The following is a 26,115-nucleotide window of genomic DNA, read 5'->3' as shown; positions in this document are numbered from 1 at the left end:
AGAGGCGAATGTCTCTAGTTAGTCGGCCGACTTCCACATGCAAAAAGGAAAAAGTTGTTAGTTCCCTTTTTCTTAATATATTCCAATCATGGCCCACTGCTGTCAAAGTTCTTCCGGTGCTGGTCCTCGTCCTTGTTTACTCAAGGTTTAATTTCGACCAAGACGTTTAAACGGTTTAATCATTCCTAGGGAACGTATCTCAACAATTTTTATCGGAGTTTAAAATGAATTTAATGATCGCTACAATTAGTAAGTCGCGAAATCTGGATACACATTATTTTTAAAAAAATTTAAATTATAGTTGCACAGATTGACCAACATTTAACATTTGACCTACATCCAAGATGTGTGCCTCCTAATATCAATCTCAAAAATATTTGTTTCAGTAAGAGAAACTGTACACTGGAATTGGATACACGAAATTAATTCTCGTTATTTTTTTTTATGGAATTTCCAGGCTAGTTTCATTTTGTTTATGCTGTACTCTAATTCGCCGTGTTGCGGCTAAATTTAATTATGCACTAAAAAAACTGGTTCATTGCTGGTTTTTATTTTATTTTTTATGGCGCACCGTTTTTTGTTCGGAAATCCTTGTTCCAGAATGAAACTAAACTCGCTCACTGAAATCGAGATAGCAGTATCGATATGGCTTCGTCTTATTACCAACTCTCAGATTCAAAAGTATTGCGGATTTAACTGACTAGGTATCCCTGTCTCATAAGTTGATCTCAATAACCCCCCTCCCCACCTAAAAAGAAAAAGAAAATTCTAATCAAATTAGGTCAAACGAAATATATATATTTTACCTTGAAATACAAGTTGATCTTTCCACTTTCTTTTTATTAGTGTTGATTACTGAGCTAGACGGCACTTTCCGCTTCAAGGATTATTTTATTCGTGCCATGTAGGTGGTGCAACAGAAAATTTATTTAGCTCCGGAGCCAAGGGCTTGGGAGGCGTTATAGGATTATTTCAGGTAGAAACAGTCTGACTGCATTACGTAAGTCAATTATACTTTTGATTATGTAATGTGTTAAAAACTTAAGAATTCCGTGATTTCATTCTAAATGACTTGTTTTCCTTTCAATTTCTCTTGTGGCGCATCCGCTTGTCGCAATAAAAAGTTCGTTATTTCTCGATTCTAATAAAATTATTTAATTTTGAATGAGTTAGCGAATCTCGAAAAGTGAAGTTAGTAAAATTAATTACTTGCCTTGAATAGAATAGGGACAGGTTTTTTTGGCATACATGAGCAATTAAGCATTGAGCCGAAACATTGTGCGTCACGACTCACGACTGCTCACGAGCATTGATTGGGGGCGGATGAAAGTTGCTCGTTTCTCCCAGAAGATGGTTCTATTTGAATTTCCTTTTTCTTATTCACAGTGGCAACACCGCTTCCAAAATCCAAACCTCACGTTCGTCTGCAACGGTCCATAACTCTACACTAGTACACTTTGCATTGTTTTTGTTTGAAAAATTGTTAGGCCACAGCACAGATGGTGAGGGCATGGTATTGTTATCCAATACCGACTAATATGACTGGAGATCAATTTGAAATTTGAATATCTTGCCAACTATAACTTCCTTTATAAAATTTGAGATATCTTTCTGATTGACTGTAAGTTTGGTCTTACTCCTGGTATTTTATTTTCATAATGAGTCCTGTGTAACTGTGTACACACTGTGTTTCCTGAAAGTAATTTTTATATTTTCTTAAATAGGCCTTCTGCTGGTTACTTTGTTGCAGCCAGCTTGCGAATGGTGTTCTTTTTGCAGGCTTGCTACCTGTACTGGATGTAACTTTTATCACATACTGAAACAACTCTAAAGCAGGTAAGTGAATCATGAGAGTTGTGGCTTTTTGAAAAGTCCATTTTCTAATCTACTTTAATTCATTTTGTAAAAGCATGTTGTAGATCTTTCCTTTCTCCACGTGGTTACTGCCATGTCATGAAGATGCATGTTTGAGAGGGTCTCTACTATATTGTAAGACAAAAGTGTGACGAAAACAGAAAATCTGAAATGGTAATAATTTTCTTGCATGATAAATCTAGTAGGTAATAACTAATAAGCATTTTGTTCTTGATGTTGAAGACAACATCTTATTTCATACTTCTAAAACAAGCTTTTGTGGAAAGTTCTTGTATAGACTTATAAATTTTGTTTGATTAAACAGAACAGAAATTCCCTTAATTCTTAAAAACCGGAATTGAAATCTTTGTGATGTGATGATCTTTGGTGATATTTATTTCTTTTCTCTAGTTTGGTGTAAATTTAAAGAAAATCATTATTGGTATCTTTTTTTCCACATTTCAATATGTTTTTGGTTTATTAATGTTCTTTTACTTTGTAGGTGTTCATTGTCAGTTTGGTGTACAGTGGTTTTGCAGTCATTTTCCAGTTGAGAGATGTGCTGAAATGGAGCTTGTGCACACTTGCAGTTCAACATCTACTTCAATGGGTCATTTGCTTATGTTGGTCCCCATGCAGTATATGCAGTGTTGAATGTGCAGTTGGGTAAAATAGTCAATGTTCTGTCGGGTTTATTTTATCAGCTGCGTTTTTTCGATCTGTCTTGCTACAGGCGTTGAGGTAATGCTTGATGTACAGTCTCATTCAATTATTATTACTTTTAGTTAAAATATCTTCTCATTTCAGTTCAATCGTTTGCTGCCGTTCCATTCCATAGACTTGATCCATTGGTGAAACTGAGGTTGCTGAAATTAAAGACTCGTCAATAAATTATGAGGAAGTAGTTAAAATTGCAAGTGCATATCTGGGCTCCCTTCTTCAGTGGCCTCGTTTCCCTAACTAACCACTAACCAACGCCCGCCGGTGGTCACTCACTCGCTGCGACAACCAGGAGGAAGGGTCTGGTCGAACGGGGACTTGTAAGGCGCATGATTCGATTAAATCTGTTGGAGGGTCATGAGTCTAAGCCGCAAACCTACTATGATGCATTGGTCTCATAATAGCTGCTCCTGCGGCTCTTTTCGCTCTTTTTCCGGTTTCTCTTAACCACGGCCGGGTAATCTCCCTGGTAGAGTCAGTCGGGCAGTGTCTCCCCCTGCTTGACTGGCTGCAGTTTGTACCGGACGGTTTGTTTAATAAATAAAACAAGTATAAAAAACCATATAATTTTTTCATTTTATAAATTGTTATTCATTAATTAAATATAGATAGGTAACAACTTGATTAACAAGCATATTTATACAACATTGTTTATAAAAACAGACCGTCCGGTACAAACTCTTAGTTGGTACTATTGCTCAAAAACTGATTCTCTTGAATCAGCAGATTCGAGAGTTTATAGCGCCGTCAAGTTAGTTATTTCTGAATGGTACTCGTCTTGTCAACTGCTAATGATTCGTGTTCTTGGTTTGACAGAAGCTGTGTTGTGTGTGTTGATCGTCTCCACCATGCACGCGATAATCAAGACCAGGAACGCCTTGATCAAGAAGAAGAAAAGAACGGAGAAGCAAAGAACGACGATGTAAATAGCGGGGTGGGTACCGCTAAATTCATTCTTGGTTGAATATCGAATCTCTAATACCAAAGTTGTTGGTTATGGTAGAACAGTTTTCCACACTGGCTGTATGACGTCGAGCATTGCCAAAATGGAAGTGCTCTTTGAAGAACTGAACGTCTAATTCTTCTTCAGTCAGATGAAGCTAACGGATTCGGAAATCGTCGAAGAAGCAGAGGACATCACAGCTGAAAAAAAAAACGTGAGTCAAACTCCTGTGGTTAAGTTCTGCAGTTACTCTCAAAATATTTTGTCTTGTTTGTTCGTGTTGATTGTAGACTGCTTTTAAATTATCTATCAGGGAAGCCCTAATAAGAGGTCCAAGAGAAATTTATTCGGGTTCATGTTCGGGTCAACTGATACCATACCACGTACTAAATCGTTAATGATTTTCAGGTAAAAAATAACCATGAGAATATATGGGGTCGCAGAAATAGATGTCAACTGGTGGAAAATAAGAAGATGATCTGGTATTTTTCTTTTCTTTTTTAAAAATACTGTCTGATTTTTAAAGATTTGGTGAGGAACATCCAATCTGTCGATCGCGGTCGCTAACTAATTGGAAGAAAAACAGCACCAACAATGGTAAGAATTAAGGTGTGCTGTGAAGTGGCGTGATAATTTTAATCATGGACATTCAGGTTTCATTCGTGATTTGTCAGGTCGAACTCGGAAGTACTTTATTCGAGATTTTAACACAAATAGCATTTTATACATTTAAAAAATTTATCAAAAAGCTACAATGTTACAGCATTACCCGTACTATGGCTCGTCCCGGTTTGTATTGCTTTGTATAATCTTTAGTTGAACGCTAAAAATATATTAGAGGCTAGCTAAGAGAATTTGGCTAGATCTTTACAAAAGATTAGTGAATGTGATTTTTTTAAGAAATTCTGCCTGTTGCATATTATTGGCCTTGATTTTTATAGATGGCTTGGCTAAACTTTCGACGGTTAAAGTGTTAAACTCTATTTAATAAATAGAAAATATAACATTTAGCTAATGATCTTGCATTCTTAACTAAATATTTTCAGGCAACTTTTGAAGTTTTTGTGGGCACTGATTTGCAGAGTGCTCGTGACCAGATAAAATGGTAGACCACATAAAATGGCCCAATCCATATTGCAAATTTGCAAGCTGTCTTCCAAAACCATCCAAAACCAAGGAATTTCTATTTGCCAGCTATTTGCAAGGTAATTATTTCAACCAATGTTTATTTTTATTACTGTGGTAATAATTCAAGATGATGAGGTCTAATTAGGTAGAAAACCTTTCTGAAAAGTTTAGGAGCCATTGTTAATTTCAATTGGTGTAAAGTGAGTTTTAAGCCATAATCATTTGGTATTAATTTTTATATTGGTTGTTGTAGACCCATTCCAATCCCCAGCAACGTAAACCTGCAGAAGGAAAGGCACGTAAAACTTGTCATACAGTGGTGTAGAGGTTGGGTGAGAACGGGATGTTATTACATAACCATTTGGTATTCATTTTGATATTGGTTGTTGTAGACCCATCCCCAGCAACGTCAGCCTGCAAAAAGACATTCGAAGGTCACGGAGATCATTACATAAAACGTGTCATGCAGTGGTGTAGAGGTTGGGTGAGAAGGGGACGTGTTTCATCATTTTCAAGCAGGTACAATAGCCGCAAGGCTTAAGAGGTGAGGGTGATAAAAAAATCGTATAAAAGGAGAGAGAAAAGGCGATGGTTAATCAGTCGAGGTAGCATCCCCGACACGGTAACAGCTGCATCGCTCTGTTTATCAGTTCGCATCCATGGGTAAATATTCATTCTGTATTTTACATAGAGTTTGGTATCAATCCTTCTTTTGTTTATGTATGCCTGTTATTATGTAATATTTATGATAAAATTTATAATTGTCTAGCAAACTATGGCGTAGTGCTGCTGTTGTGTGTTGAATCATTGATGGCTGGGTCGACCACTGGTGTACCGATGTCTTCTTGGTATGGCTGATACCAAACCGCAACGCCGCTGCCTTACTACTCAAAAGCAACTTATGCAACGACCAGTTACTGCACCGAGGTCTTCAAGTACTACACCACTAAAGCATCGGACTTTAATAGCACAACTTACGCTGCCCCGAGCCACTACACTGACGCCCTGAAGTATTACTCTGCCCCGAGTTACTACACCACCAAGGCGACGGAGGATGACCACGCATTCTGCCCCATCCTACTACACCGAGACTCCTAAGTATTACTCTGTTTTCATCTACTTATTCTCCGATTTTCCTAAATACTACTCTGTTCCCAGCTGCTACACCGAGGCTCCCACTGATTAGTACACCGAAGCGGCAAGTACTACTCTGCCCCGATCTACACAACCATAACTGAGGCGGCCAAGTATTACGATGTCCCGACTTACTGCACAGAAGCTGCTCTTTCGTGCTACGTTGAACAGAAATACTACACTGATGCTCAAATCTACTACACCACGGCCTACGCTACACCTAGCTACAACACCGCAGCCCCCAGTACTACACCGAAGAAGCCGCCTATTACACAACTACGTACGCTGCCTAGTTTACTACATCGACGAAATTAAGTATTGCCCTGCTCGAAACTACTACCAACTTAGGTTCATATTTATTGCAATTTCCACGATTATGTCACCACTGCTCCGACCTATACACCTAACTTCTGAAGTATTTTTCTGTATGTGTTGAAAGATTGCTGAAATACAAGATTGATTGAAAAATTACAAGTGCATGTTTCTATTTTTTTTAAGTACCTTTCCTCCTGCTGATGATTGCATGATGTGAGAAAATATTTCTGAGTGCTATGTACAAATAATTCATCTTGCAAAATACATCAATAAAAATTCAAACTCATGTTTTACATTTCAATAATATTTAAACTCTTTCCTTTTTACAAATTTCTTTTCCATCATCAAAATCCAAAGTCCAACAACCAATAATTTTTTAAAAAGAAAAATCACATCTATTATTTCTGCTATTTCTGCTTTTGGTCTACTCTCTAGTCATGTTAACTAAATCTGTAGTACTTTTGTAAGACATTTGATCAAAATAATTACTTTTTGATGTTGCATGGGATGAGACGTACGCCTAAGAACAGGCAGCGAGACACACGAGGCACGCCATTTCGGAAATGTACAGGCTGAGTTGAATGATTTGGCAAATTGGTTTCTACGTGCTAAATCACCTGTAAATTTTCACTTCAACATTTTAAATTCAATAACCAATTTAACAATAGGAAATTAATAATAAATACCTTTTAATTTTCATCGTGAGAAACGTCACAACCAACAACCAATTTCAGCTGCGTCTTGGAACAAAATGGCCGCTAAGACACTTGCGCCATCTGGTGGACATCATTTCAGCCACTTATTCACAGCCACCTGTTGACAGCCATTAGATTCCTGTTCCAAATGACTGAACGCAACGGCTGGAACGCTGGATTGCTTGCTTCGAGACAGCACGCAGCAGCTCAATTGAATTCGACATGCCTTCGCTTTCGGCGTTCACTAGCTGGCACGAAATGAATCAAATGAGCATGAACACCAGATTACTCCAGGCAGCTTTCCCTGCGACACAAATAACCACAGTTTTTAGTTAGCTTTTCAAACGTTTTAACTCTTTCAACATAAAAATAAAAATCCATAATATTAACAGAAAGTGTTGGGGGTCAAGACAAAAAATTAAACTTAAAATTTTCTGAAGAAAAGAATCATTTTCCTTCCTGTGGCTGTAAGGCAACAGCACCAGAGTAATCTGAGTTAGAGTACGTACAATGAGTTGAGTTCCAACTAACTTTGGCATCAAACAGTTAGTCATGTTGAATCTAAAGAAAATATGTCAAAAATGATTCCAACATTCATCGCCTACCTACTGCTCGTGTTTAACATTCAGAAAAATACAACACATGTTGGTATGTGCCCAGTGACCTGCATTTGTTCACATTCTTCTCTTAAGCTGCTGCAATAAACCTGAAGATTACCCATGGCCTAGACCCTAGATGATATGATATTTTTCATAGCTTTCCCTATGACAGAAAATAAAAATAACATCAAATAACAGTTTAAAACCGAAAGAAGAATAATACTTGCATGTCAATGAATTATTTGTTGAAAAACATGTTCAGAGAAACAAACATGTCCACACTGGGGTCATGTCCACACTGGTACCAAGTTCAACAGAAACTGCTGATAATTAGACGGATATTAACGAAGTCTGGGAACAAGTATTTTTAAAAATTGTGACTAAAAAACTATTGGTTTTTACCTGTATTAACTGCATGATGCATTCAGCAGAACGAAGATTTTTTATAAAAGAGTTTGTGGTAGTGATGGTAGGCTACTTGTATGCTAATGTTTCCTTTCCCGTTCCTTCCTTACAGGTTAGCTTGAGGAATTTTGAATTTGATCCAGAACACATACGGAAAAAACACATCACAAACAAGTTACACAGAAACGAACTTGAATTTACTTGTGAATTTATCGGTAATTTTCATGGAAAAATAGGAAAACTTTTGACAACCACTCAACACAACAATCCGCCATCACATGAAAACGACGACGCCCATGTCATCTATTGGACACCTCTGACACCCCAAGTCCAAAACGCAATTTACCTTGGTATGGCGACCGTAGAACTCAAAAGACAGAAGAACTCCACCGACAATAGAACCCCAAAAATATTTGAAATAATTTTTAAAATTTCTTTGTATGCGACAGTAGAACTCCAAGTGGGTTCGTTCATTCGTTGGAGTCTCCAACGACAGTAGAACTCCAAAGACAAATATTTCAAAATTATTTAAATATTTCAAAAGTCCTCCTTTCACCGGACTTTAGAAATATTTAAAATTCAATGGAGTATCTGTCGGGCATGCAAATAATTTTAAAAATTATTGGATTTCTATTGTTGCGTAGTGGAGTTCCCTACTGTCTGGCACTGGAGTTCTATTGTCGGGCATTTTAAATAATATTTAAAAAAGGAGTTCTTATGTCTTATGAGTTCTACTGTCGCATACAAACAAATTTTAAAAATAATTTCAAATATTGGGGTTCTATTGTCGGTGGAGCGGAGTTCTTCTGTCTTTTGTTCATTTTAAGCGACAATTTTTTAAAACTTCGTGTAAGGGGAATTTTTTAAAACTTTTTTTCAAAAACAAAAGTCTGGACTTGGCAGAAATAATAGATGGTGGAACTTTGCATTTTCAAAGAAATATTGGTTATTGGACTTTGGATTTTGATGATGGAAAAGAAATTTATAAAAAGGAAAGAGTTTAATTATTATTGAAATGTAAAACATGAGTTTGAATTTTTATTGATGTATTTTGCAAGATAAATTATTTGTACATAGGACTCAGAAATATTTTTATTAGCGTAGGTCGTGGTGTAATGAACTGGAGCATCAGTGTAGTATCTGTGCAGTAAGTCGGGACTGCGTAATACTTGGCCGCCTCAGTTTTGGTTGTGTAGATCGGGGCAGAGTAGTACTTTACCGCTTCGGTGTAGTACTCGACCGTTTTGGTGGACTAATCAGCGGGAGCCTCGGTGTAGCACCTGAGAACAGAGTAGTAATTAGGAAAATCGGTGCAATAAGTAGCTGAGAACAGAGTAATACCTGGGAGCCTCGGTGTAGTAGGATGGGGCAGCATGCGTAGTCCTGCTCCGTCGCCTTGGTGGTGTAGTAACTCAGGGCAGAGTAATACTTCAGGGCGTCAGTATAGTGGCTCGGGTCATCGTAAGTTGTGGTATAAAACTCCGGTGCCTTAGTAGTGTAGTACTTGTAGACCTCGGTGCAGGAACTGGTCGTTGCGTTGCTTTGGGGTAGTAAGGCGGCGATGTTGCGGTTTTGTACCCGCCAGTTTTGTACCCGCCATACCAAGAAGACATCGGTACACGAGTGCTCGACCCAGCCATCAACGATACAACACACATCAGCAGCATGACGCCATAGTTTACTAGAAAATTAATAGATTTAAACTTAAAATTTAAATGATAACAGGCATACATAAAGCAAAAAGTAGGATTGATACCAATCTCAATGTAAAAAACAGAATATTTACCCATCATGGCAGTTGAGGAATACAGTTGGTGACAGAGAGGCCACTGTAGCTGTTGCCCGAGGGGTTGTCAACTCAAAAAAATCCTCGTACACCCTCGGATTTTTTCAAAAAAATCCCTAAAAAATCCCAAAAATCCCAAAAATAAAAAAAATCAAAAAATAAAAAAAATCCCAAAAATCCCAAAATTCCAAGAATTTTGGTTTAATAAATCGACAAAATTTTACAAGAATCGATTTTTTCGTTATCGATTCTAATTCCCCTTACTGTGTTAACAAGATTCCTTCGGTAATGTCCTTCGGGAATGTTTTTAAACGTTAAAGAGACAGAAAATCAAGGTTAAATAGTAGATAAATACATACTATTATGTTTTGAAAATTTTGTTTCCCTTTATTCTCTTAAATTAATTGATTCTTATTAACTAATTGACTAATAATCTATCAATATTATCATAATATTCGTAATATTCGAAGTCGCACCAATCATAATATAATGAGTGGTGCGACTTAGGTGTGGCGGAGGCTTCGCCCCGCCACCCCACGTCGCACTTCATGTTTAGATTAAGTTAAAGTAACACATATTACTATAGTAACAATACAATTATATCATGCAGTCACATGTTGCATTACATGAGTCTTGGCTAATAGATAGCGAACTACCATCACACCAATTTTTTCCCTTCTATTAATGTAACAATGATGGTCTAATGGTCATCAGCCCAGGCTGCCATTCGCATGGTTCGGGGTTCGAATCTCGATCAAGTCGGAAAAGAAAACTAAGTCTGTAATTTTTGAAAAATTCCTCTTAATAAGCTTTCGGAGGTAAATGGAAGTGGAAGATCGGTGGTAACTCTTCACGACCGCAGGAAGATCTTGATGACCGAGGAGAGGACAGAGGAAGAAGGTAGAGATGACCCAGAGCTTCAAAATGAATATAATCTAACATTTTTAAAATGTTCCTCAACTTCTTGGTTGATGACTAACTGTTAAAAAAGGAGGCATAGAAATTTTACTGACAACCAAATTTATTAAAATCAAGATAAAAAATAGTAAACAAAAAGAGGTAATAATAAAACAAAAAGGGTTAAAAAAATAAAAGTGGGAAAATACAAAGTAAAAAGAAGAATAAAGACGAAATCGAAATCGAACATAAAAACAAAATCAAATAATTAATACTCTCCACTCCCATAGCAGAAAACTTGTCTTGCTAGGGAAGATCAAAACTTTTTTTTTCTTTTTGTTTACACTGCTGAGCATGCACTGACAGTTGGAAGGTTACGCAAAAAGAGCGAATTCACTGCCTAGGATTCAGCAACCAGCTAGGTAACAAGTACGCAAATTAAATTTCTAAAACAGTAATGAAAACAAATGAATCTCCGTTAGGACATGTATCAAATTTTGACAGAATTATGTACAAAATTTGGTGACGATTGGTCATTCAGGGAAGAAACGTATAAAGGATAACTAAATGGACATTAAACCCTCTGAATTTCACTACTAGCTACTACTACCCTACCCCCTATACCCCACACCCTATATTGTTAAGGACCTTCGTATATAAATATACCTCAGGGATAATTCCCCTTGGGCTTCTGTCTATCTCTTGGTCTGTCTGCTGCATAGCCTACGTAAGTTACGGCCAGTCATTGTACGTTCGCCCCTGCAAAAGTTGGGGAAGCTTCCACCCACCCACCCAACCTAGCCAGAAGGCATCCTGTCCTTCTGACACAGCATTGCCAGTTTCGAAAGGGGATAGCCAAGGAACGATTCGAATTCATACCTTTGCAATTGAACAAGAGATTAGTAGCCTAGTGGGTATAGCGGTGGATTCTCAATAGAGTAGTATCAAGTTGAAACCTGTGCATGTCATTATCCATTATTAATCATTTTTCCTTGTTTTTCCTATATTTTAAAAATGAAATGATGGAATGCCTAGATTCTGTAAAAAATGCGAGTTTTTTCTCATTTTAAACAAGGACTTTTCTTTGGCAAAGACTTAGAAAAAAAACAAATTCAGATTTTGTTCAAAAAATGAGAAAAAACTCGCATTTATCGCAAAAGAGTTACTCAGAGCTCAAATTTCTTACTTGCACAAAAATTGATTATAAATTTTCCGGAAAAAAGGAAAATTCGTAATGGGGATAGGTGTATGTTTAAGAGTGATGTAACTGGTAGAGGTAAAAAAAAAGAAACAAAGAGTTTTGGTGGGACGTGTACTTTCTTTTATGTTGATGTCAGGGGGGAAAAATGAGATGAAGCAAATCACGAGGCAAATTATTTATAACTGGGACGGAGAGAAAAATGTGGGTGCTCAATGTGATTGGTATTGTTTTGATCATGTCAACCAGCAATTAACAGGAAGACTTATCGAGCAGCCAATGTTTGCGCACGGGTATCATTGCTGTAGTAATTATATATGTAGTTTGCCTCCCCCTGTGATAAATAATGAGTCCCAACTTTTGTTTTCTTCCGATATCACTTATGGAAATGAAAAACTTAATAAAAGGATTCTGTCTTTAACTTGTTTATTACATAAGTTAAAAAAATTTTGCAAAATATCTTAAAAATCCTGAAAAATCACGAAAATCTTTAAAAAATCGAGAAAATCTTAAGAAAATCTAAAAATCCCCCAAAAAATCGTAAAAAATCTGAAAAAATCAAAAAATCTGAAAAAATCTGAAAAAATCTGAAAAATCTGAAAAAATCCCAAAAATCTGAAAAATTAATTTTTGGATTTAAGATCCGTACACCTTCGGATCGAGTTGACAACCCCTCGCTGTTGCCGTGTCGGAGATCCTCACTCGACTGATTTACCTTCGACTTTCTCTCTCATTTTGTACGATTTTTTTATCACCCTCACCTCTTAAGCCTTGCGGCTTTTGTATCTGCTTGAAAATGATGAAACACGTCCCGTTCTCACCCAACCTCTACACCACTGCATGACACGTTTTACGTAAATATCTCCGTGACCTTCGAATGTGAAGGAAATGCAAACTGCCCTTTCCTATTGCAGGCTGACGTTGCTGGGGATGGATGGGAACAACCAATATCAAAATGAATACCTAAGGGTTATGTAATAACATCCCGTTCTCACCCAACCTCTACACCACTGTATGACAAGTTTTACATGCCTTTCCTTCTGCAGGTTTACGTTGCTGGGGATTACAATGGGTCTACAACAACCAACATAAAATCAATACCAAATGATTGTGGCTTAAAACTCACTTTATACCAATTGAAATTAACAATGGCTTCTAAACTTTTCAGAAAGGTTTTCTACCTAATTAGACTACATCATCTTGAATTATTACCACAGTAATAAAAAGAAACATTGATAGAAATAATTACCTTGCAAATAGAAATTCCTTGGTTTTGGATGGTTTTGGAAGACAACTTGCAAATTTGAAATATGGATTGGGCCATTTTATCTGTTGGTCACGAGCACTCTGCAAATCAGTGCCCACAAAAACTTCAAAAGTTGCCTGAAAATATTTAGTCAAGAATGCAAGATCATTAGCTAAATGTTATATTATCTATTTATTAAATAGATTAAATAGATCAGTTATCTTAAATAAATTGATTGAAATAAATTTTTATTTTCAGAAATACATTTTTTATGATCAAGTGGTTGATAACCAGTTATTTAGTATGCTTTTATAAAAATAATTACAGCTTTTGGCTTTTGTTTCTTTATTATATTATTACTTGATTAAAAAATATATACTGCATCTTATTTATCATTATTTATTCTTTAGTATCTAATAATATGTCAGCATCTTGTTTAAAAATGCCATCATTTATATAGGCTTACATAGAAGATAACCCACGGACTTTGATTTTTTGTAATTCCCGCCAGAAGATTCTAAAGAAAGGTTGGGTTACTCAACCACCAGATGGAGCCACCATCTCATGCCAGTTCAGTTAAATCGAATTTTCAATCATGGCCGTCGCTGTTGAGAATTTTCAAGCCGAACTTGAAAAAGCACGTGAAACACTTAATAAAGTTGATGAAAATATCAAGAAAATAACTGGAAGAGATCCAACAGAGGCCAGGTTAGTGTAAAATGTTTAACTCATAGTCAAAGTTTGTTGTAAAACGTTTGTTTAACCAACACAGAAATGCCAGGTTTCAGTCTCAAGTTGGCAATAACGAAGGACGAGAAAATGCACAGGCACGAAACCGGATTCCCCCACGGTTTCAAGGAAGACTGTCGTCCAGGTTAGTTTGATTCCGTTACGTTATCTCGAAATATTACAATCTGTATGACCTGCATGCATTGTTTGTTGTCATATTGTTTACTCAAATTTGAAATCTTAATGGCTGATCGGAAATTTTTTTGCTTGCAGAGATGAACAGGAAAAGAGGCATGATGGCCCAACTCACACTAAAAGAATAGTTAGAGAAGGAAATGATGGCAGGTATGATGTTTCTGTTTTTTTTTACTCTATATACTCATTTTTTTTAACTCTATATCATTAGGCCTACTCCTTTGGTTGCTATTGGAAATCCAAAAGGTTGGAGAAATGATGACTATGAAGAAGGAGAACTACCACGCAAAGTCAGTTCTAATTCACAAATTATAATCATAATTGTGTTAACAAGTTTTGAAATACCAGGGTGCCATTCACTCTAGCATCACAGCTCCGAATGCAGACAGAAAGACAAGAGAAGAGGCCCTAGCCCAGCAAAGCAAAGATGTTAAAGTCAAAGACAGGTTTAATACTTACCTATAATTATAGACCAGACAAGGTTGAATTTCCATTTATTCTTCTGTATTCCTTTAGAAATCGGAGAATGTTTGGTTCATTATTAGGAACATTGGCCAAATTCAGGATGGAAGAATCGTCACAGAAAGATAAAGTAATATCAAAATTGCTATGAAATACTTGGTTATGTGATAACATATTAAAATTCAACAGGAAGAGAAACGAGCCAGAATTGAACAAAGATTAGAGGAGACCGCACGCCAGGAGAAAGAGAGTCTGAGAAAAGAGCGAAATGAACTCTTCATGGAGCGTAAGAGACAACAGGCACATGTCAGGAGACTGGAATGGAAGATGCATCGTCTAAGAGAAGTATGTCTTATTACTTTTTCATCTCTTAAGCTTGCTATATTAACATAATCTTCCTCTTAACTCTTGTAGCACGATGAATGGGCAACTCGTCAACAACCGCTGATGAAGTTTATCAAATTAACGACAACTCCTCCATTATACTACAAGCCTAAAGTTTGGACTCCAAAAACAGAAGAATTAATCAAGGAAAGTCAGCGTAAACTCAAAGGTGAGATTTAGAATAGAAATTTCAATGATTTGAGGCACGTTTGACAATGCTCTTTCTTTTTGCAATTAGAAATGCTCGAGACTCGGCGAAAAGAACTTGAGGAAGAATTATTACGAGTAGAAGAGAAGGCAATCGCCCGTCTTGAGCGAGTCCGTGAGCGTGGATATCGTGTGGCACCGGCTAGCGAGCAAGATGCGGAGCTGGAGGAACTGGAAGCTGAAATTGAAATGTACGCTTTGGCTCTTGGCGAAGAAAAGGAAGAAGACATGGAACTCCATCCGGAAAAAGTCAGCCAAGGCCCACTCACTTTCCCCAAGCACGATCCGGACGAGCCAATGGACTCTGCTTGAGAAGTTTTCCATCGAGTCATCCTCCATTACATAGACTACTCGCCGAGGCGCGACGCAGTTTCAAGATTGTGAACCAATCAATCAAGTCGATTTGCGATTACTGTTTTTATTTTGCGTTCCATTTTTCCATAGTAATGGTGGTCTCGTACTGGATTCAATGGTCTGTAGTGAACTGTTCCGCCTCCTCCCCTACAAATCAAGACGCATCCAGGCGGGTAATTTCGGCCCATAACCAAACTTTTTGGCTGAAAAAAATAAATAAACACGAGACCGAATATCCAGAATTATGATTTTTTTTTATTGGTGACGCTTCCGAAAAATCAAACACAAACATAACAGCTACTGCTACACTCATCCACACAGGGACAACAAAAAAAAGACGGTCGTCAAAGGGGGTGGAGACTAGACGCATCTTCCAGCTCGTTAAGCCGCTTACGGCCGTTCTTCGTCCACGAAACTCGCCGACCCCTCCTTCCGTCCTCCTCCGATATGATAGCCGCAGTATGTAGGCAGTATTTCTCTTATGTATTTATACATAAGCAAGAGTAAATATTGGTGGGAAAAATTGGTCACACAAACCACCCCCCTCATGTTGGGCCTACCCTCTTATTCTCCACCCTCGGAGCTCTCGTATGCAAATCGGCCCGCTGATCTCATGACCTTTACAGTAGGACACGTGAATACCTTGACTATTAAAAGGCATTAGTGCGGAAACACATTAGGATTGAATGGGCCAGTCTCCCTTCTTCGCCAGCTCTCTCGATGTCTGTTTGTATTGTAAAGAGGGGCGACGCTCAGGGGGGAAATGAAAAATATAAAAAACCGCAGTTAAGACTTTTTTTTTTCACGCCGCAAAATAATGCCAGACCCGTATGCAGTATTTCACTAGACACTTCTAGTATACCTATAGCGTACTATATAGATTGATGGAATTTTTCCCTGGTCCGCCTTTTGTGTTGCCCCGCCCGGAGAAAAAGCGAAAGGGTTGACTGGTTGTGTCACTTTGCTCTTCTTCTTCTTTTACTATGACATGTTAGTGTAAATGTTATTTTAGTCTTTGGGAGCGCGGCGGCTTGAAAAGGAACTTAGACAAAATCTTTTGTCCTCCATTGAAGATGAAGAGTGAAAAGACTTGGCTGCTATTGAAATAGGTCACGGTCTCTTCAACACAATCCTTTCCTGGGGGTAGCCGTTTGTTTGTGTGAATGCCCGGCTCGTCTAGTAGAAAAAGGAGGGGGGTAGTAGCGCAGTTCAACAGCAGCTAAGTAGTCGTAATGGATGTGAAAACGGGCGGATCCTCGGTCGGAGAAGCTATATAGACGGACAGGATTTCATCAGAGAGCCAAAAGGGGACTCGATGCGCAATTGGCAAACCCCTGGACGATGACATTCGGTTCCAACTCCCTTCTGTTCATTTCAAGTCCCCAAACTGCAAGATGGCGAACGCGAGGGGTTTTGGCAACTGCGGGATCGAATTTCGCGCGTTGCGCAGATGGAATGGAAGGGGAGCGCATACAAATCCGCATCCTTCCACGGAAATTAAGTTTTTTTCTTTCTACCCTGTTTTTTTGTTCGTGTCTGACCGAATTGTTTGAAAAGAACATCCCGGTGAATAGGGAATAAGAGATTTGTCAGTTTTTCGGTAGAAAAAAAACAAAACAACAACGCATACCCTTACGGAATTAATCCATTTGCCACTATGTATCAAAAGGGACACCCTCCTTCATCTTTTGATGGGAATTGGAACAGAACACTGTTATTATTTCCGAATAATAATAAGAAGAAAGAAGACAAAAAAACTGGTCCAGCGGGTCACTCGACTTAATATGCGCGGACTATTGAATATGATTTCAATTGAGTTCCGTCAATGTCTACTATGCACATAAAGCGCCTGCATGTGAATAGAAAAAGGGAAACTACTCTTCTACGCTGTGAAATTATTATAACTGATTGTTTGCCTTTTTTTTTCTACTTTTTTTTTCCTTTCCTATTTGGGGTTGAAAATTGAAACTGTGTACGCAGGAAGGCTCTTGCATTGTACGCCCGATAAAGTTTTCATCTATTTTTTTGGCTTTTCAAAAGTCTTAAGTCTTTTATTTATTCAAAAAATGATCTCTATAGGTAACATGGGACGCATGAGAATTTCAAGACTTGCGACGGGCCAACAGGCTTCGTTCGAGTCTCACGCGGATTGACTCTCCAAGTCGAAATGATTTTTTTTTTTTTTTGTTTTCTTATTTACTACCCGATGGGAATCAGTTGGACACTGTAAATCAATAAAAAAAAGAAGAAGAGACTGGTTTTTATCCGACACACACAAAAAAAAAATGAATAAATTATATGCACCCGGGTTCTATCTTTTTTTATGGAGTCGGGTGACGTTCGGTAGAATGAAGCGATCGCCGATGATGGCCAACAGTCGGTTGATATGTCCGAATGAGCGGATCGCGAGTCACGTGTCGATCCTTCACCATGGCCGCACCTTTTGTGCGTCCTGTGTCGACTGTCACGACGTCGGATGTCGTGGAACAACCGTTTCGCCGGAATAGAAAAGAGACAAGCGAGAGAGAGTCAAACCATTTCCATACGCTACGCATAACAAGTGATGGCGACCTGACGCTTTTTTTTTTGTTGTGTTGTTGATGTTCTTCCTTGCAAGAAGAGGGGACAACACTGTCGAGGGGTCGATCTTTTATGCTAATGGGCCAACAGCTATGAGGGAAACACACGTGTTCCAGAACGAATAAAAATGGGAGACGAACGGTCAAACTGATGTGGCTACTACATAGGGGGGAGAAACAAGTGGTCCCCACAGTCAGTTTTTGACGTGCACACACAGAAGCCGTTTTTATTGGATGCTCACCATATCTACACACAGACGACTGTTGTGCAAATGTCGGCCAAGGAAGAAGAAGAAGAGATGCTCGTAAAAATCGGGGCAGACACGCAAACGTTCGTCTCTGGCTCCAGCTGAGAGAGTTGAGGCTCGAGGGGTCGCTTAATGTTTTCCGATATTCACCCTTCGATCCTTATATTCGACTCTATTTATATACACGCAGTGTGTATATGTGTGGTTTTTTTCGGGGGGGGGGGGGGGTTGTATATATATGCTATAGAGATGTTCTCTCTTTCCAATGATGAGCAATGATCTTCTTCCCTTGGTTTTTTTTATTCTTTGGCCTGTGTGGCTTCCAGAGTCTCTTATAGGGACCCCTCTGTGGGCGACGGCCTATAGAGCGGTCGCTAATGAGGCTGTTAAGAGGCCTATACTCTTCTTCTTCTTCTTGGGCATTATTGATAGGGGAAAAAAACTTATCCGACACCCTACTCGTTTGGAGGGGGGAGCGCATAAAAAAAACAACAAATAGAAAAAAAAAAGAAAAGATGTGGATGTGGATGTGTTGTGGAGTGTATAGCATTTACATTTTCTTGCCGTAGGATCGGATTGCATCAGTATGTGTACCTATCTGGGCAACAAATCTCTCTCTACGATCGTTTCTTTTTCTTATTTCTTTCTTTTTTTCTCCCCCCTTTTTGGCTTCCCCCCAAAAAATAACATTAAATACATATAATATTAAAGGAAGAAAAAATAAGGGAGGGCCAATATGCGTGCCGTATTTTGATAAATAAGGGATATGTGTGTGCGTAAATAGGACATATATCGAATGGTTATACATTTTTAAATCTGAGCCGTCAATCTGATGATTATGGGACTTGATGGCGACGAGGTGCGCTTATATAATAATTGGAATAAGCCGGATTCTTTTCTTTAGAGGGGAAATATGAATAATATATACTAAATCTCCGTTTTCATTCTTTAAATAATTCTCCCTTACCCCAAATGTAATTGAAATACTGAGTTATGGACGGACGCCGTAATGTCGTTAGCATATCAAACCGCATTGAACTGGATAGTTATCGGTCACAGGTAAAATGGGAGAAAAAAAATTCATTTTCCCATGGACTAGATTCTTTCGATTCGACATGGACTAGATTCTAATCTCCAATCATTTCAATGCCGAATTTCATTATAAATTTTTAAACAAGCGCGCGGGAATCTGTTTAAACCCCCCCAAAAAAATACAAGATTGAAAAAACTAAAAAACGAAGCCATGGGTAAAAAGATAAACCTTCAAGTCACACTTTTAGACTTGATACTTTCCAAAAACCTCAAATTGCATTGTTTGTTTTTTTACAGCCTTTTTCCGGGGGGAACAAGAAGATGAGTGCTGGAAAAACTGTTTCTTTTTTGTCTCTCTCTCGGACCTAGAAAATCAGATTATATTTATGACTTGTAGGCAAAAGAAAAGAAGAAAAAAAAAGGGCTCGAGACAGTCTCGCTCTCTATATGGATACAACCCATTACAATGCGCGGCCGTTTCGAATGTGCAACAGGCCGTGAATAACAAATCTCGATCGGGAGAAGAGAAGAGAAAAAAAAGGGAGAAAAAATATACGCGCCCGCACAAACAGTTACCGCTTGACCGCGAACGGCACAAAGTTGCTAGACCAGTTGAAAATGTCCGTCATAATGTATATGTATATACTGCCCGAAACAACACCAACACAGCGCACCCCTATGCCAAACCCTTTTGAAAAAGGCTCCAATTCGACCCTCATTCCGAAACTTGAACAGTGGCTGTCACTTTTCTTGTTATTTTACGGCCTGTTGTTCTTGTTGTTGTTGTTTGTCGTTGGAACAAAGTGAGACCGTTGCAATGGCGATCACCGCAAACCCCAAATAATAATTTACCTTTTCGTTCGTCTACAGAAAAAAAAATAAGATAAACTTTAAAGAAAACATTTTTAACTTTTATACGAGATATCGGAAAGTCTGACGCGCTTTGGGGAGAGAAAAAAAAAGAAGAAATCTTGCGATAAAAAAAAAGTCCAATGACATAACTTTTTCTCCGAGTGTATAAAGGGGAAAACACAATTAAGTCGAGATTATTTCCCGTGTTTTCTTTTTTAGTAGCCTATCTGAGAACGAGCGGTATATACGTAGAAGGCAGGTATCGAAATGATGACCCCAAAGTTGTAAAACCTATAAGCCTATATATGCAGTATACATTTATTCTACAAACGAAAAAAGAAAAAGAAAAAAAAAAGAGTTGATATTTGAAATGCTAATCAGTTGAAGGAGGAGGCAGATCGGATTTTTATTGGTAGGCTTTTCCTTAAAAAAGAAACGGCTAGGGCGGCACAGGTTCCCCTTTTTTCCTTACACACAACCAGAACTTGTGTGTAGTAAATGGAAAAGAAAACGGCAGCCGAGACGTGAAAATACGAGTGTGGACCCATAACAAAATAGACAAAAGAAGTAGCTGTTAGTAGCCAAGCAGCTCTGTGCTGCTGCTGCTGCTGCTGCTGCTGCCGTTGCCTGTTTTTAGCCATCACATAATGGGCTGGTTTATTCTAGCGCGGTGCGCTTGTAGAGAGCTACAAACACACACACACAAGAGTCGTCGTCGTGTCGGTTGTTTTTCGGACGCGCGTTGGTAGCCCGTGGGTAGCGGTGGGGGAGGAGGAGTGTGAGCAAGTTTCTCCCTTAAGTAGCTAATAAATCGTCGAGCCGGGCGCCTCGTAAACCTGTCGCGCTTCTTAACTGCATCTGGGCATCAATACTCCATTAAAAAACAAACCTTGACTCTTTTTCTTTCTTTCTCTACGGTGCTGGAGGGAGGAAGAATATCAAGAGAGTAGGAAAAAAAAAAGGCTGTGTGTACATATTACACCCCTATTAACTTTTTTCTTGTGTTAGATATTATATACAGTACACATACGGTTGATGATCCAGCCGTGTGTGTGGAAGGAGGAGGGAATGTTTCTTTATTTTTTAAAAGACGATAAATCACAAAATCGAAACTGTTTGTGACGTGTGATTCACTCGCTAAATTGCGTGCACAAGAAAATGAGCGTGATACGAATGGACATTGTAGATTTTTAACACAGACGGGGGCGCTACACTTTTAGCCGGGGATTAAATAGCAATAGACTTTTGATAAGGGGGTAGATCCGAATGTCTTGATTTCTATGTAACAAAGTGAAGGAGCGGTGCCACCTCTCGGAGCTCGATTTTCTTCCTTCTCTCTCCTTTTTGATTGCGGTAAATAATAGACGGATCAATCTAAAGGCGCCTCCCTCGTCTGACGTTGGGGGTACCTCTTGTGTATTATAGCCGCGCTCGGATATTTAATCGTCCGTAACCGGAAACCCCAACTATATACGATGACCTGTCATGATCTAATGCGCTGCCATTCATATCCAGCACCAGGGTCGGACGTCTTTCTCTTCTTCTTTTCAAATGGCTGGTTCTTCTACGGCCAGCAAACAAAGATTGAAGGCCTTGAACAGCAGCAGCCCAGCAGTCAGAAGAAGAAGAAGAAAAAAAAGCGAACGTCGTTCACTCTCTCCAGTTGAATATGTCTGCAGCCAAATAACAAACACAAAATCCAAAGGGAAGAAAAAAAAGGAGAGTCTGGTCTGCGTATATAACAAGATGGATAGATTGCCACAGGGCCGGCAGCAACAATCGCAGATATATTTATACACACAAAACGAGGAGGAGATTAATTGGAGCCTGTCAACCGGAGCTCGCGGTAGCCCCATCGTACAACAATAAATACAAAAGAGGGGCGAGATGAATAAGAGACTTCTTTTGCTTTTTCATTCCATGGGATACATGTCTATTCAAATCATTCAACAGCTTGAATCAATAGCCCAGCAGCGGCCGAGAAAATGTTTCTTTCTTCATGAAAGTGATATGTGATTCGTCATGTGTGTTTTTCCTTCTATTTTTTATTTTATTTTTTATATAGAATTGATTTAAGAAAGAAAAAGAAAAAAAGTTTTCGACTTTTGTTATTCGGATTGCGCCACAAGAGCAGGAAAAAACGGGTGTCAGCGACACCAGACGTCGGCGATCGATCACCTGGTCAGTGAGTGACATCTCTTTTTTTTTGCTTCGCCTCGTTATTCAATAGCAAAAACGGCAAGAAGAAGCTAAGGAAATATTTATTTTTAATCCGCATCGGTCTCGCATCCGCGCTATTTATGGACTGGACTACCGAGCTGCTACCGAGTGAGAGTGTATTCGGAATTTACAGTTGTCACGACCGATTAAAGCCCAACACTCCCATCGATTTGCACGTCCCAAAAATAAAAAAAAAAAGCTTTTCTTGGATTCGATTTATTCTCATCAAGACATCACAGAGCCGGACAGAGATGGAAGACTTGCTATTATGTAGAGGTGTGTGTAAAGAACTGGCCGACTGTGAAATGAGGAGGTGCTGGTGCCGGTGTGGCGGCAGGTCTCTTTTGGCCATACAATTTTCTGGTTAAACTTTGCTTAAAGCGTTTCAAGTTAAAATATTTTTGAACTTGATTGTTTAGACCCACAGACAAAGTTGTGAGGTACAAATCAGGGCCTGATCTGCAGTCGTTCTACAAATGAGCGACCATTGCTTAAATTTAATGAACCCTTACTGAGTAAAAAGAGAAAACAGTTCCAATCAATCGTCTATAGCCTAGCCTAGCTCAGGAATAGTAATCGTTCTCTGTACTATGTCACGATTCAAAATCGACGCCATCAAATAGTCAATAAGGAAGAATAGGTATAATTTGTCCTACCTTTAAGTTTAAGCCAGGGAAAATACGGCCAGGCATCCACAGGTGCTCCATCCACAGAATAGTTGAATCCACCAGACGAGATAGGGAAAAGGGTGTCCTCGTGAATACACTCACATGTACACGATGACATGGGGGATTTAAAGAAATGGGAATTTTCCCAATCAAACTGGATGCTGTTTATACAAATTAAAAATTAAAAATGGGTTACGAAAAATATTGACAGACACAACAAGCAAGGAAGAGTTGAAAATGAGACAGTGGGTAAACACAAATTTTTAATAAACAGAAAAATTTAAGGTTTTCATGTAATACGCTTATGCAAGTAATGCATCATTAAAATATATATAGCAGGTCACAGTTAATAAAAGTAACGAAAACCATTACCCAAGAGAAGACAATGATGAGATTGTTGGTGGTGACAGGTCAATACCAGCGGAAGTAAAACTTGCATGTCGTGTTGTAATGATGACTGGTTCAGGCCTCAAATCTGCACATAAATACAGTAGGTTACATCAGTTACACAGTGCAAAAAAACTGTCACGAATAGACAGGGGGCTTACATGATAAATGCTAGTCAGGAACTCACAATTTGGAACAGGTTTAACTCTGCTAATTAAGCTCTCCAATAATCATTCCATTTTTATTCTAAAATGTATTTACCTGCTAAACAGCATGGAGTTCACACGACGCCCACATTTTAGAAATTTTATTTGTTGTGCTGTTTTTCTTGCACAAAACGAAGTAGACGACACAATTTTTTTTATTAATTGGCCTGACGTAAGATATCGATAGTAAAAGTAACTATTACGAATTGACTTCCACGCCCCTTAAATCCAAACCGCTCGAAGTCAAAAGGAGGAGAAGCTGCAAACGTTCAATTATAGGTGAGAGATATAAAATTTCTAAACATGAACTCTATTTTGCATACGCAGATGAAGGGATCTAATTCGAGCAATATCAGTTTTTCGTAAATTGACACTTTTATTAAGAGATTATATTGTGTACGACTATACTCTTCGAAGTAAGACGAATCGTGGGTATATTAATGATAATGACATTTTGATTCTTATATGATCAGATTTTGATCGGTTAAAGTTATTATTTATCGCGATATGATCTAAATATCCATGGCAGCACTTTAAAAACAACTCTGTAATTCAAGTGCTCCCAAGATAAGGACATACATGTCGATGTTATATAACGGTAACTACACAGTAAAATCACTGGAGTAAACAACCAGAATATAAATTAGTACGGTATGAGTTTCTGATGGTATGATTCTCGAGTTTTAAGCCCTGATAGATTCATTTCGGTAAAAAGAATTTAAATTCACGACTCGATCTGGGGTCAATCATATAAATACGCTAACAGTTCATTTTTCCTTTCGCAAATGATTAGAATACGTCAAGCGTTTAATACGATAATACAAATCTGCGACCCAATCGATCAGAAATGCAAAATGTTGCATGTACGGCTCACCGTTCACACACTCAAGGCCTATGGTGCACACACCGGGTATTATTCGACTTGGCACTTAATATCATTTTCGTCAGTCGGGAATTTTAATTTGTCAACAATGAACAATACCTGTCAATTAGAAATGGGGTGATAATATTTGAAAAAATGTTCAATTGATTTCGTTTGGTGCTGGTGGATCGAATTTCTTTGCAACTCTGATAGATTCAGTCAGTCAGACATGCACAAGACATTTACATATAATACATCTTTTCTTTTTTTTAGTTCTTTATATTGGTCTGATGGTCATGTTATGATCGTCTTTGATAATGAGAAGACGACTTACAGATTATAATATCAGCCTACCTCAAAGAAGATGTTATAAATAATAAATGTTAAAAATGCGATATGACGTTGATTAGGATTGATCATTCAATGGCAAATGAGGTAAACTGTAATTTACTTGCAACTGCGTTTGGTTTGAGGAATCGCATTTTAAAATCAATAGACGTACTTGTCAGACCGTCGTCGTCAAAATTCATTTATTAAAATTAATACAATTTCAATAGAACAATATACTATTTCAATAATTTATCCAATCCAATAAAATAAATCGGACGCATGTCTTTTACAGATATTTTACCAGACTTTTATAATTTTATTCGTTACAATTCAATTGGCATTTTCATTTGAATGAACTAATTTTGGTGATAATTGACAATTTATAAAACGAACTTTGTTATGCATACTCAGATGAAGGGAACTAATTCGAGTAATACCAGTTACCATAATTTAGCATATTCTATAGGTGTGAATATTGCGTCTGGCCGCACCCTCTGAAGTTTAGCGAATTGTGTGGATATTAATTAGAAATTATATTAAAAATTTATTGATTAATACCTCTTTGATGAACTTAAGTAAGACATCAATTTTCTGCTGCTTGAACTTTGGATTGATCACGGATAGAGGTTAATCCATCTTGATAATTAAAATTGGGTACACAACCAGAATATAAATTAAGTTCGATACGCGATCCTGATGGTAAATTCATTGTGATGCGATCCACGATTAATTCAGTTTGGTAAAATGAATTTAAATTCATTATACGAACCCATAACAACCATATTATATGGCTTACAGTTCTTTTTCCCTTTCGCAAATGTTACAACACGTCAGGCGTTTAATACAATAATACCAATCTGCGACCCAATCATTCAAAAATGCCATATATTGCTTGTACGGCTCACCGTCCACACGCTTCAGGCCAATGGGGCACACACCGGGCATTATTCGACTTGGAACTTAGTATCATTTTCGTCAGTCGGAATAATTCATTGGTCAACAACGAACAATGCCTGTCAATTAGAAATGGTGTGATATAAGTTGATATAATTGCCTAATGGTTTCGTTAGTTTTGATTTTCTTTGCAACCCTGATAGAATTTGTCAGTCAGACATACACAAATCAATTTATGAATGTGTAATGTGTAATTTACGGACGTGACTGAGACTCTGATATTCACGTTTGATTGGTTTGCATTCTCCCAGCGAAGAAGAAAATGAATTAGAGCAGTCTCAGTTTTATTGGTTGGTCTCCAAAAAATGTGGGATATGTATATGTGGTACCCCTGTCTCAACGTCTAGTCGGTAAATAAGATCACATATGAATAGCGTTTAAAAGCACTCGGTTGTCGCAACCATACACTTAGATTTACAATCGTACTGATAGTATCGTTATTAAAAGAGCTCACTTACTAATGTGCTATTTATTAGTTACATAATTGAAATAAAACAGCAGCAGTCTATGTTGTATTTGATTTTGA

At 38.1% G+C, this 26,115-nt stretch overlaps 1 protein-coding gene and 6 long non-coding RNA genes across 8 annotated transcripts; 4 read left to right on the top strand and 3 right to left on the bottom strand.

Annotated features, from left to right (window-relative positions):
• LOC124311614 lies at positions 1–3,136 on the top strand. Of its 2 annotated transcripts, XR_006910004.1 has the most exons (7): positions 1–385; positions 458–1,000; positions 1,387–1,621; positions 1,725–1,836; positions 1,910–2,028; positions 2,357–2,595; positions 2,662–3,136. It is a non-coding gene; the product is annotated as an uncharacterized LOC124311614 (long non-coding RNA). The 2 variants fall into 2 exon arrangements; XR_006910005.1 differs by lacking the exon at positions 1–385 and having other exon boundaries at positions 906–976.
• A 465-nt stretch (positions 3,137–3,601) lies between these two features.
• Positions 3,602–4,092, top strand: LOC124311727. The gene is made up of 3 exons (XR_006910178.1): positions 3,602–3,731; positions 3,831–3,925; positions 4,044–4,092. It is a non-coding gene; the product is annotated as an uncharacterized LOC124311727 (long non-coding RNA).
• A 1,232-nt stretch (positions 4,093–5,324) lies between these two features.
• Positions 5,325–6,243, top strand: LOC124311668. The gene is made up of 2 exons (XR_006910105.1): positions 5,325–5,743; positions 5,804–6,243. It is a non-coding gene; the product is annotated as an uncharacterized LOC124311668 (long non-coding RNA).
• A 336-nt stretch (positions 6,244–6,579) lies between these two features.
• On the bottom strand, positions 6,580–8,160 carry LOC124311624. The gene is made up of 3 exons (XR_006910027.1): positions 7,791–8,160; positions 6,781–7,093; positions 6,580–6,711 (listed from the first exon to the last, which is right to left on the bottom strand). It is a non-coding gene; the product is annotated as an uncharacterized LOC124311624 (long non-coding RNA).
• Positions 8,161–8,938: 778 nt separating this feature from the next.
• LOC124311606 lies at positions 8,939–9,603 on the bottom strand. Its single transcript, XR_006909985.1, has 3 exons — positions 9,580–9,603; positions 9,135–9,474; positions 8,939–9,073 (listed from the first exon to the last, which is right to left on the bottom strand). It is a non-coding gene; the product is annotated as an uncharacterized LOC124311606 (long non-coding RNA).
• A 3,873-nt stretch (positions 9,604–13,476) lies between these two features.
• LOC124311256 (pinin-like) lies at positions 13,477–15,493 on the top strand. The gene is made up of 9 exons (XM_046775675.1): positions 13,477–13,628; positions 13,693–13,794; positions 13,923–13,994; positions 14,056–14,134; positions 14,193–14,290; positions 14,361–14,436; positions 14,496–14,651; positions 14,721–14,859; positions 14,929–15,493. Exons 1-9 carry the CDS (start codon positions 13,516–13,518, stop codon positions 15,207–15,209), a joined length of 1,116 nt encoding a protein of 371 aa, XP_046631631.1. The 5' UTR covers positions 13,477–13,515; the 3' UTR covers positions 15,210–15,493.
• Positions 15,494–22,650: 7,157 nt separating this feature from the next.
• On the bottom strand, positions 22,651–23,607 carry LOC124311684. The gene is made up of 3 exons (XR_006910128.1): positions 23,499–23,607; positions 23,223–23,325; positions 22,651–23,011 (listed from the first exon to the last, which is right to left on the bottom strand). It is a non-coding gene; the product is annotated as an uncharacterized LOC124311684 (long non-coding RNA).
• Positions 23,608–26,115: the final 2,508 nt, after the last annotated feature.

The sequence above is a fragment of the Daphnia pulicaria genome, chromosome 8 (genome assembly GCF_021234035.1).
Source record: "Daphnia pulicaria isolate SC F1-1A chromosome 8, SC_F0-13Bv2, whole genome shotgun sequence".
Taxonomy (NCBI): domain Eukaryota; kingdom Metazoa; phylum Arthropoda; class Branchiopoda; order Diplostraca; family Daphniidae; genus Daphnia; species Daphnia pulicaria.
This window is presented reverse-complemented; position numbering and strand designations above follow the sequence as displayed.